The following is a 12,378-nucleotide window of genomic DNA, read 5'->3' as shown; positions in this document are numbered from 1 at the left end:
AAACAGTCAAGAAAAGGATGAGAGAAATGGAGCAAAAGAGACTAAGGAGAAACATCTAGCACAGGAAGATTTAACGGCATTAAAACATTATCTTTTTTTCCTCTACAGTCCAACATGGTCTTCACAAATACAATTCCCTTTGATCATCAGAACGGGAAAGCAATCTTAAAAAATGCTTTATCCTCCTGAAATGTAACCAAACATGCATAGCAGTAGAAGATGAATCACAGGATTAATATTTCCCAAACTATGTACTTGCTTGGTTTGCTACCTAGAATATTCCTTACAACCTCCCCAGCTCTCAGTAATTGCAAAAATCAAACCTCACTTGCCCTGTATAGGTCATGTAGCTTTTGACTTACTAAACGTATGGCTTCAAAACGCATCCCACACTACAGGTGTAATCCTGAGAACGAGGAGGACAGAAAGGTCATCTCATTACAGTTGGATAAAGATCACCACACTTTGTATGTGGCATTCTCGAGCTGCGTAATCCGCATGCCCCTCAGTCGCTGTGAGCGTTATGGATCATGTAAAAAGTAAGCTGATGTTTCTGTTCTTACCCTGGGGTCGTGCAACATTAAGACCTTTGATGACAAGAAAATCCAAGTTTCATTCTGTTTGGTTTTGTGCAGGTCTTGTATTGCATCTCGAGACCCCTACTGTGGCTGGTTAAGCCAGGGGACCTGTGGGAGAGTCACCCCAGGGATGCTGTAAGTATACTTTGCCACGTTAGCCAAGAGCTCCACACCTGCTCCGATCTTCCCCAGGGTCTGCAAAGCTAGAAATTTTAGAAAATTTCCAATAACACTACACCCCCCCACCCCAGTTTTTGTTTTTAGGGGAGAGTATTTTTTTACAAAAGGAAAATCTGGAACTGTGAGAAGGAAGCGAGATTATAGACAGCAGAATACCTGAGGGAAATAGGCAGTTCTCTTCTGCTCTCCTAAACATGCCAGTTACCAAATGTTTAACAGAAATACTCCAGTTAGCAAGCTCTGCTGAAATGTCCATTTTTCCCCCTTTTTGCCCATTCCTACTACTAATCGATATATGTTCTTGGTTCTGCTCTGATTGTCACTTGTGTTCCTGTGAAGGCTGTTAACCAAAGACTCCTTTGTTTTCCATAACCACAGCGCTGGAGGATACGAACAGGACACGGAATACGGCAACATGGCCCACCTCGGGGACTGCGATGGTAAGACTGAATCGCCCTTGCCCTCCTGACCCTTCGTTTTGACCACATTTGCACGTGAACATTATTTTACAACCAGCCTTTTAATGACTCAGGACACGTACCACCTAGCATTTAACTTAAACTTCGCAAAAGCTGAGCTGTTTGGTCATGGGGATACATTAGAGAAGAATCTTACTTTTTTTTTTTTTTTCCTTAGAGAATCTTACTTTTTTTTTTTTTCTTTACCATTTACAATTTTGTAGGAAATCTAGAGAAAGGTAGTCTAACCAGCAGGTTAATCTTTTCATTTGTAGCCTTTTCTTTTGACTTTTTTAGTTAATTGGAATTCATAAATTTTTGCTTTCTTTTGGTTACTTTTTTACTGATTACTTGTTCCTTTAATTCTTTTAGAAATTTTGCCTACTTCAACTACACCAGATTACAAAATATTTGGCGGTCCAACATCTGGTTAGTTTTTTTAATTTTTTTGAATTAACAACCTTTTCTTTCCTTCAGTTCAGCATTTTCAGCCCCTTCTCCCCTCCTTTTGCGCAGTTTGGCAGCCCTTCATTTTTGTGCTTTGACTCATAACCCCACTGATGGTACCAAAAGACTTTTTCTGACTCAGTACTTCACCCTGTGGAGCATGTGAACAGTCCATCATTGGCCAAGGCACATCCTCTAAGGAAAATCAAATGAGTTCACATAGATTGCATTCCAGCTGCACGTGACCACCAAGCTTTCTTCTCACCTGTGCATTGTGAATGTTGCCTCTGGCCATCTAGATGGAATGGATGGCAGAATATCATTATTTTCCCCCTTCTCTCCTCACCTTTCCTCAGACCTAGTAAACAAATACACATTTCCCCAAAATGTGTATTTATACATTTTAGAGATCTTTTTTGAATGGTTTGCGGTAATTCTGGGAAACATTGAATGTTGTGGTCTCAGTGGTATGAAAAGGGCTCCTGGTTGAATGAAGCTGGTTTCCGATGGATTAAGGTGCTCAGTGGGCTCCGCACGCTCCTGTCTCTGTGTCTGTTTTTGGAGTCTTCATCTGTGATCATCACACCAGTCTGAATTGGGATCTTTGGACTTTGAACCTAAAATCATATGCTTACATTTGTGAGGGAAAACCTATTTGGTGCGAATCTGTAATAGACAGGCTAAGAGATTAAGTCACTCCCAATACTATTGCTGCTTCTAAAACTTGCCAGCAGTTTCATTCCTTGGGAAAGGGGTGAGGGGAATGGATGGCAGATCTTATGCATCAGAACATCCTAATTCAGCTTGTAAATGCTGTTTCTTTTGCATGAGTTGCTCTAACTCTTTGGAAGAAACTCCCTGGGCATTTTGGAATTCACGGGCAAAGTTCATCCCTGCTCCAGTGCTTCCTGGTGGACAGTGAGCCCCCTCAGTGCAATGAATAATCTGCAGAAGGATGGGGGTTCTTGGCAAAGCAGGACAGCGTAGGCAGAAGCTGGTTCATCAGGTCCCAAATCCAGTGTTTACAGGGACCTGCCCAGCTGCTTTCTGATGAAGCTATACTTAGGCTCGCCAGTGAAGGACAGACAGACAGCCTCCAACCATCTATGCAAGTGCTTGGAAAATATACACAAAAAGAAATGAAATGATGTTATCTCACCAAAGGATGAGAAAAGTAGCAATTAATCTTCATAATTTGCCTTTTCCTTGAGTGTCATTCATCACCACAGGGGCTTCCATAGGAGCGTTTGAGGATGTTTAATTTTGAAATCTGCTTAATATAGCTTTATTGTCCATTTTTAGTTTTCCCTTGCAAGAACAGGATTTGGTGTAGTCTTGGTGGATGTGTTTTGATAAAATCCTAGAACTGGTTTTCTCCTAAAATTGACCTCAACTGTACTTAAAAATGCCACAGGTCAGTCAGAAAAATCTGCTGACACTTCCCACGTTAATAAAAAAATCTGTTTGCCACCACAGACATGGAGGTATCTTCATCTTCTGTTACCACAGTAGCAAGTACCCCACAAATCACACGCAAAGTGGTTGATACCTGGAGACCTAAACTGACGAGCTCCCGGAAATTTGTAGTTCAAGATGACCCAAACACTTCTGATTTTACTGATCCTTTATCAGGTATCCCAAAGGGTAAGGCCTCACCAGGAGACTCATCGCTCACTGAGTGGAAACCTGATTCCTAATAGCTCTGGAGTCTAGGACCTAGGGCTCTCCAGAGGAGAGCCAGAAGGGCTGCTGCCCATGTCACCACCGCCTCCGCTGGCCGCAGTCACCGTGGTTTTCTGTGGATTCGTTGGAGTGCATTCCTTAAAAGATGAAAGAGGTAGAAAGCTGTTAAAGAAAAAGTGGTGAAACGGCCACTCAGACAACCTAATCTGTTGATTTCTGTCTGAAGATGCTGGAGACTTCTAGATATCAGAGAATTTCGAGGGTCATTCAGCCACATCAGAAACCAAAACTCGTTAATTGCAAATACCCAGGTATCAGATATTTTTGCCTGAGAACCAGTCCCAGTCTTTTGTTTAGCTACCGTTCAAAATGCATTTTGAAAAGGACATGTGAGGTGCTAAGTTGCTTGAATGCTACAAGCAATAAAACACAACAGCCCATCATAGAAGCAGTTATCACATAGCTGCCTATGGAGTAGGCTGATGAGATATATTACTCCGGAAAAAAGAAGAACCAATTCTTTAGCGCTTACTCATCTTTGGAATCAGGTTTCTAATCAGTTTCTATGACCGTACATTGTCATTTATGATTTATACCTGTTTATTTTGGTTTTATATATTTTCACTGTACACAATTTTATCATCATTCTTTCTGCTTTGTTTTCTTTAGTAGTGCCATTTCTACCTTTATTCTTTGTCTCTCAAAATGCCACTCAATCTCATAACCCTGGACATGATTAAAAATGACTAACGTTCCAAGGCCTTGGTACTAACCTAAAGCCACCAAGCCTTCAGAATCCCTCTGACTTCCCTTATTCTGGGATAGCTGTGTTTATAGCATGTAACAGACTTGGATACCTCTTAAACTAACATTTCTTTGGTTGACTGTTAGATGTCTGTGGTTGCATTAAAAATCCCAATAATTAAAACTAATTTACTCTTCTTCTAGTCTAACTTAAATATTTCTAAATATTTCAAGATATTTGAATCATATTACTTAACAAATGCAAAGTATATTTCCTGAGACTGTTCAGATTTCTTTCATAGCAGGCAGTCCAAGAGGGCTTCACCCCAAAATGGAATGGAAAAAAAAAATATCAAAGCAAACACGAACATCTGTCTTTGTAGCTAACAATGACCAAGCAGATGCGTTTAGTTTCTGAACAAGTTATGGGTTTTTATTCCAGTTAAGGTAGCATAATTATGTTAGCATAATATATATTTATGCCGATTCATACATGTCCCTCATCCTAGCAGCTGCCTTTTAATCCAGATTTATGGATTAGGAGAAAACCATGAGATAAAACATTTTGTGAGTTTAAAACAGGTCATTTAGAAAATGTACACTTTATAATTCTAATTTTTAGGTAGGAACGCTTAAAATTTCTGTTATATAACAACTGTTTAAGAGGAGGTGGGGGAAAGAAGGCAGAGCATACAGATCAATGGGAGATTAGAGTTATCCTGGCATTTGCAGCAATCAGATGTCTCTGGGGATCCCATTGTAATTTAAGAAAAGTAAATAAATGGAATTTTAGAGTCTGCCTCACCCTCCAAGCTAAGCATAAGGACCATGTGCAGGTAGCGTTGGCTCAATGGAAGCTGTTGCTGGCAGGTATTGTTTCAAGAGCACCTCACTCAGACTCTTTCTCTGTGTCTGTTGCAGGTGTACGATGGGAAGTTCAGTCTGGAGAGTCCAACCAGATGGTCCACATGAATGTCCTCATCACCTGTGTCTTTGCTGCTTTTGTTTTGGGTGCGTTCATTGCAGGGGTGGCTGTGTACTGCTATCGTGATATGTTCGTTCGGAAAAACCGGAAGATCCACAAAGATGCAGAGTCTGCCCAGTCGTGCACAGACTCCAGTGGAAGTTTTGCCAAACTGAATGGTCTCTTTGACAGCCCGGTCAAGGAATATCAGCAGAATATTGATTCTCCCAAATTGTATAGTAACCTGCTGACCAGTCGGAAAGAGCTGCCGCCCGCTGGAGATACTAAATCCATGGTCATGGACCATCGAGGCCAACCCCCTGAGCTGGCTGCACTCCCCACACCTGAGTCCACACCTGTGCTGCACCAGAAGACCCTGCAGGCCATGAAGAGCCACTCGGACAAGGCCCATGGCCATGGAGCTTCAAGGAAAGAAACCCCCCAGTTTTTTCCTTCTAGTCCTCCACCCCACTCCCCACTAAGTCACGGGCATATCCCCAGTGCCATTGTTCTTCCTAATGCTACCCATGACTACAACACGTCCTTCTCAAACTCCAATGCTCACAAAGCTGAAAAGAAGCTTCAACACATTGACCACCCTCTTACGAAGTCATCCAGTAAAAGAGATCACCGGCGTTCTGTGGATTCCAGGAATACCCTCAATGATCTCCTGAAGCATCTAAATGATCCAAATAGTAACCCCAAAGCCATCATGGGAGACATCCAGATGGCCCACCAGACCCTAATGCTGGATCCCGTGGGACCTATGTCTGAGGTCCCGCCCAAGGTCCCTAACCGAGAGGCATCGCTCTACTCTCCTCCTTCAACTCTCCCTAGAAATAGCCCAACCAAGCGAGTAGACGTCCCCACCACTCCTGGGGTCCCCATGACTTCTCTGGAAAGACAAAGAGGTTACCACAAAAACTCCTCCCAGAGGCACTCTATATCTGCCATGCCTAAAAACTTAAACTCACCCAATGGTGTTTTGTTATCGAGACAGTCTAGCATGAACCGTGGCGGGTACATGCCCACACCCACAGGGGCGAAGGTGGACTACATTCAGGGCACACCAGTGAGTGTTCACCTGCAGCCTTCCCTCTCCAGACAGAGCAGCTACACCAGTAATGGCACCCTTCCTAGGACGGGGGTAAAGAGGACACCGTCCTTAAAACCTGACGTGCCACCAAAGCCTTCATTTGCTCCTCAAACCACCTCTGTCAGACCACTGAACAAATACACTTACTAGGCCTCCAGTGCGCTGTTCCCCGTGCGGCTTTTTGCTGTCCACATTGTTGCAAGGATGATGTTGTAAGGGTACCTTAAGATAAGAGACTCACTTGTCTTTTAAGAGAACCAAGTGGCCAAAGAACCTCTCTCACTTTGGCAACATCGGAACTTGCCACATGTAGCTACTGCAGCGAGGCTTCTGTGTACTTGCCTGGAAACAAAGGAAGGTGCTGGCCATTCCATTTCTTTTGTTTGAAGCTGAATTGAAGTAGAGCTCCAGCTCCGAGGGGCTACCTTCCCGGGGTAAAGAGCTAATACAGTGCACAGAAGAATCTGTGAGCAAATACTTGAAAATGGGTTCAACTTAGACTGCCATTATTATGGGTGGTCTTCCCATTCAATGTGAACATTTTAATATGTATGCATTCACCTTGCCTCTTGCACAAATGTCAAAAACAATGGTAATGTCTCAAAGAAACAAACTTGTAGATTACCAAACAATTTGCTAAAAATTCAGTCTTTGACCCAAACTGTAGCATTTTTTTTTTCATGTGGGGCAATTTTTTTCATGCCACCAATGAACTGTGTGTGCATGCGTGCGTGCGTGGGTGTGTGGGTGTGTGCGTGTGGGTGCATCCTGTACCCACTAGGATGTGGTTAGGTGCCCATTGCATCTTTTTGTGCTATGGAGTTGTTTACATTGAGCATGACTGAACAAGAGACAATAACTACTTCCCACAGCAGTCCATTGTGTTCGGCTTTGAGAAATAAATAAAATGAAGGCTGATTTGACCATCACTATGATTGACTTACGTGGTACCCAATGCCAGAATGTAAGAGTTCTAAGTAATTTTGTGCTGCTATTCATTAAAACTTCTATTACAGTCTTGCCAGCTTAAGGACATAGAGATGTTAAGAGGTATCCTTGATTTATCCAACAGTATTCAGTAGTAAAACTTACCTGTCCACTGTGAATCCGAGCCTGAGTCACTCTATTTAACCTTTGACACACTAATAAGGTTTTAGTTTGATTGTGTTTAGTTTTTCCCATGTACTAAAATTTCTCTTCCTTTAACTCCTCCTACCCCCAAGATTTAAAATTGAAAAGAAAAAAAAAAAAAGACAATAGAGGGAAAAGTGAAAAGAATTGTAATTGGCTTAACAGACAGTCTATGAAAACCTAACAGTGGTGCAATCACGTTGTCTATGTCGTGTTGTGTGAGAATTTCCTCCTAAGTCATGCAGGTAATGACAATATACTGTAAATATTACATGTGGTTTACCTGAATCTGTGCATTTTGTGCCTTATTCATGAGAATGATAGAAGTACTAAAATATGTCAAGTGTTTTCAGTATAGCACATCATTTACTGAGTGCCAGTTGTAAATGTTTTTCAACCAGCACCTGAAGAGACTTTTTAAAAAATCAAATAAACAACCTAGAACCATTAAGCAGTCCACCCAAATCGCAGCATTATGTCCTTTGCCGTGATAAACATTCCACTCCTGCTTTCCTAAGGACGAAACAGTGATACTGTGAAGTCAAATGAGGTTTCCTGGGTCATGGGACACCTGCGGAGACCATAGAGTCATTGATTCGTAGCTTTGCAGAAGCCACGTACAGTTGTTGATGGGCAATCCAATGGCTGTTTCAGTTACGATGCTGCAAGTCACACGGTGGTTTATTGACCCCAACCTAGATAGTAACAAGGCAGAGGAATGCTCCTGACCAAGACAGACAAATAAGTTCAGCTGATTTCTTGTGATAATGCTGATGATATACATTTCCTGGGGGAGGATGGGTCAGAAGACCAGAGCATTTTTATATAAGATGTAGAATACTGATACAGTTATGCTTTTCCTTTGAGAATATTGTTTTATAAAGAACACAATTCCCTAAGCTCTCTGGAAGCTCAAAAGCTAAAACGTCTGTTCTTGAAACACTTCATCTTTGCAACTAAAATATTACAGATTAATAATAAATTAAACCAACCAACGATAAACACTACTCAGTCCACCGCCGACAAACGTGTTTGACTTCACCTTACCAATATTAATCCTGGCGTGCGGAAAACGGAGCGGTAACTCTGTGTGATTCCCGGTAACATGTTGTAACATTGTGCTGCCTTGTCGTTTGTAATGTGAGTTCTTTCAGTATTTATGTTGAGATTTCTAACATTAAATCTAGTCTCTATCCTGTTAATTTAATTTTTAAATGCTTTATCCATTTGTGCAAAGGTAAACACAGATTGTATCTTTTTTAATGTTACGGCATAAAAAGTAACCCTAAAGTGAAGTGGCTCTATACTGTTTTATAGAGTACTTTAACATGTATAGATATCTTGTAAACTTGTATTGTGGATGTGTAAATAATATGTACTTTGGGTTTTTAACACCGCATGTAAAGTCAAAATAAACTATATAAATCATTATTTCCTGCCTTTTGATATTGAAGGGGTTTAACAACATATTTTCAAAATAGTTTTGAGTCAACACCAGTGAGAATTTCTTTTTAAAAAATCTACCAAAATATTCTTATCTGGAATGTTTGCTACCCAATCAGGGTTACACCAGCATTCTCTTTTTAGAAGGCTGATACAGATGGGTAGACTCCTGAAACACTGAGAAACGATTTTAAAAACCAGATGAACTGTGTTGCATCAATAGTCAGGAGCTTCAGGGCAAACATACTAGTTGCTCACTTGTCCTCATATCTGGTTCAACAGACATTTTTAAAATTCATGATTTCTATTCCCACATTTTTCAATGTCATTTTAAGTCCAAAATTATAGCTGGTATCCCGGATTCCCGTGAACATTTCCTACGACTTGATATATGGCATTTCTCAATTTTATTGTTTTAACTGAATAGAACATATTCATAGATATCGTCCCCAAATATTGAAATGGAAGGTATAGTTATGATTCCATTTAGTTCTTGCCTTAGCATGGAATAAGGTGGTGACTGTTGTTACTGGCTCTGGTGGATGTTGAGGGTGTCACTTCCCTCCTGGGAAAAACAATAAGAGTGTTTGCAGCGACATTCTCATGGGTCCAGCTGCTGCTCCTGGCTACAGCCCACCTGTGCCTCTCCATGGCCACATTTTCCCCCAGAGCCCAGCCGCATCTCTGCAGAAGCAGAAGTTGCCACATTCCTGTCTTGGTCCTGGTTCTAACATGATGTCATCTAATGAGGGTGCTGCATTTCCATGCTAGTTGATGGTATCAGGGCTCCTTTTTCATTCTTCTCATGGCACATTCTAGTTTAGATATGAGGAAGAGTGCAGGAATCCTGTACAAGGGCAAGTACCTTGGTTACTGGAAGGCCGATTTGCCCCCTTTTAACAGCTACCACCACTACAGCTGTGTAGGCAGCAAGACAGTGCCACTAGTCATGGAGCCGACTGGCGCCCTGCCCCATTGCAGCAAGTCAGCCTGTACCCCGCTGCAGTGCCGGGGAAGGGGGAGTGTCCTACCTTCTCACCAACCTGCAGATGCCTATTTGTAACTCTTAGAATTTAAACAAATGAATAAAGAAAGAGACAGGGGAAATTTATCTTCATCCTGCTTCTTTGTGGGCTTCCTGAGCATTATAATCTCTTTCATTTACATTCTCTATTTCTATTGAATTGGTATTTATTGCACCTTATGGCCATTATACCAGATTTCCTGGGTTCTTTGATTTTTCTTTCTCTTCTCCCCTGATAGACAGACTTAACCTTTTTCCATTGTGGGCATTTTTGATAATTTAATGAATGTTACAGACTGAGCTGAATTTCACTTCTCAGGAGATTTACAGACCCCCTAAAACTATGATTCTTCAAGGTGAACACTTCGGCGTCATTTGAAAGAAGGAGTTTTCATAAGGAAGACATTGTAAAGGCACACATTAATTAACCAGGACAGACCACCTGTCCTCTAGGTTCAGAAGTCCCATTGATTAGGCATTTAGGTTATGCTAGGGGTGGCAATTTTGAAACCAGATGGATCACTTGAGATGCTGGTGCAGGTTAAGAAGAAAGGGAGTCTCCCATGTAAGGCAGTGTCCCAATGGCCAAGATGCTGGCCAGGTACCAGAAGGATCGACCCTTTTTCCCTCCCTTCCCAGCTCATCTTCATCCTCCTTGTCAGAGGAGGGCAAAGAACAAGGTGTCAAAATAAGCCCTGGGTCCAGGTCTGGGAGCTGGGTTCTAATCCTGACTCCATCACTCATCAAGCAACTTTGTGGCACTATACCTCTCTCGACTTCAGTTTTCTCATTTTTGAAAAGAGATGGTTTGACATCCATATCTCTGACAGTTTTATGTAACCTGCCAACTCTATAATTCTATTACCTATTTTATGAAGACTATGCTTAAATATTACTCTTTCAATAGCTTGGTTTGTGGGCTTTTTATGGGTGTGTGAGGTTTGCTCCTGTTAGATATGAGATATATGTGAAATTTGCAATAAAATAAGGCATGACAAACAATGCACTTTAAATCATTTAGCTTGGGTCTATATGTGATGTTTACCCTTTCCTGCATATATAACATGCAAAACAAATCTCTGTCAAAGTTGCATTCTTTTATCTACTAGATATGATACTATAAACAAGGAAGAATTGGATCTATAATAAAACTAACCTTTAATTCACAGGGAATAGGGGTGAGGGGATGGGGGAGAGTGGTCAAATCCTGAATATGCAGACCATGAATCAACTGAAATTCACACATAAAGGAAAATAGAATATTTTGGGCACTGTCCCATGATATGATTCTCTTGTTTTTAAAATTTTTTTATTGATTTTTAAAGAAAGAGGGAGAGGGAGAGAGAGAAACATTAACATGAGAGAGAAACATGAATCAGCTGCTTCCTGCACGCCCCCTATCAGGAAATTGAGCCCACAACCCAGGAATGTGCTCTGATCTTGAATCCAACCGGCAACCTTTCAATGCATGGGATGATACCCAACCAACTGAGCCACACCAGTCAGGAAATGATTTGATTCTTTTCAAAATTAGGTATTGATTACTGGTTGATCAATGTCTCTGTAACATGCAGTTTGGTTCCTCTTAGCCTCTCATGATGGGTTTGAGTGAAAGAAAGTATGAAAACATCACACCTGTTCCTATGCACTATTCCTTGTAACTGTTCTTTACTTGTGTGAGATGGACCCCCTGATGCTACGGTAAAGATAGTTAGAGTGGGCAGAAGAGGGATGCTTTTCAGGGTCGAGCAGCCCAGACCAGTGGAACCGTCTGTGCTGGTGGAAATGTGCTCTTCCTGGACTGTTCAGCATGGTAGCCACTAGCATGGATGGCTCTGAGCACCTGGAATGTAGCGAGAGCCACTGAGCTACTGTATATTGGACAGCGCTGGTCTAGAAAGCCACTACTGCTCCTGCCCCCACTGTCAGGTCAGACCACTGCTCAGAATGCAGCAATTCCATGGGGCATGTAACTGATTAACAGATGAGATGTGATTTGGACAGTTTGCTTATGCACTCTGTGCCTCACCAACAGCTGGGCTCACAGTTGATCACCAATCAATCACAGATCTAGTTTGAGGTTTTGTGTGCATTTTCCTATTTAGAAACTCTGATGAGCACAGTTGGTATCGAAGAGAGGGTCAGCATTTGGGTTGTGTGGACAAGTTTTTGCTTCTCTGAGGTTTTTTTGGAGCTTTTGAGGCCTACTCAGTTAATCCTCAACATGCTTCCTGTTGGAAAGGGACAAGCTTTGTCATCCCCATTTTCAAGGTACAGAAACTGAGGTTCGTGGGGCTATGACAACTATAGAAATGCAGATGGCAGCCGAGTCAAAACTCAGGGCTAATTCACCTATTCTCACATTCATGTTCTATGCACACACCAACGCATTCCATGAAAGGGGGAAAGAGAATATCAGTGTTCAATCAGAAAGGATGGCCTCTGTCCAGCACTTCATGTATAATGAGAGAAACAAAAAAGGTGGAATAGTTACAGTATCCAGGGATATGTGCCAAACATCCAGTGAAAAAATAAAACATTCAGTGAGTCAGTCATGTGCTGGGCCATCGTAATAAACATGCCAAATCAATTATTTGGGGGGAAACAAAAATCTATGGATTGAGTTGATT

At 41.7% G+C, this 12,378-nt stretch overlaps 1 protein-coding gene across 10 annotated transcripts in view; it reads left to right on the top strand.

Moving 5' to 3' along the window:
* Positions 1 to 8,711, top strand: part of SEMA6D (semaphorin 6D) — a 606,507-nt gene extending 597,796 nt beyond the window's left edge. For 5 of the 10 annotated variants that reach the window (XM_080642311.1, XM_080642310.1, XM_080642313.1 and 2 more), the window contains 6 exons: positions 399 to 539; positions 636 to 713; positions 1,137 to 1,198; positions 1,589 to 1,645; positions 3,140 to 3,307; positions 5,012 to 8,711. In XM_080642311.1, coding sequence (XP_080498437.1) covers positions 399 to 539; positions 636 to 713; positions 1,137 to 1,198; positions 1,589 to 1,645; positions 3,140 to 3,307; positions 5,012 to 6,300 — 1,795 coding nt within the window. In that variant the 3' untranslated portion in view covers positions 6,301 to 8,711. The remainder of the gene's footprint in view (positions 1 to 398; positions 540 to 635; positions 714 to 1,136; positions 1,199 to 1,588; positions 1,646 to 3,139; positions 3,308 to 5,011) is intronic. The other 5 variants (XM_080642314.1, XM_080642317.1, XM_080642315.1 and 2 more) reach the window with 5 other exon arrangements.
* The last annotated feature ends 3,667 nt before the right edge of the window (positions 8,712 to 12,378 follow it).

Source organism: Plecotus auritus, assembly GCF_963455305.1.
Source record: "Plecotus auritus genome assembly, chromosome: 1".
Taxonomy (NCBI): domain Eukaryota; kingdom Metazoa; phylum Chordata; class Mammalia; order Chiroptera; family Vespertilionidae; genus Plecotus; species Plecotus auritus.
Note: the sequence above shows the minus strand (reverse complement) of the source record. Positions and strands in the feature narration are given on the sequence as shown.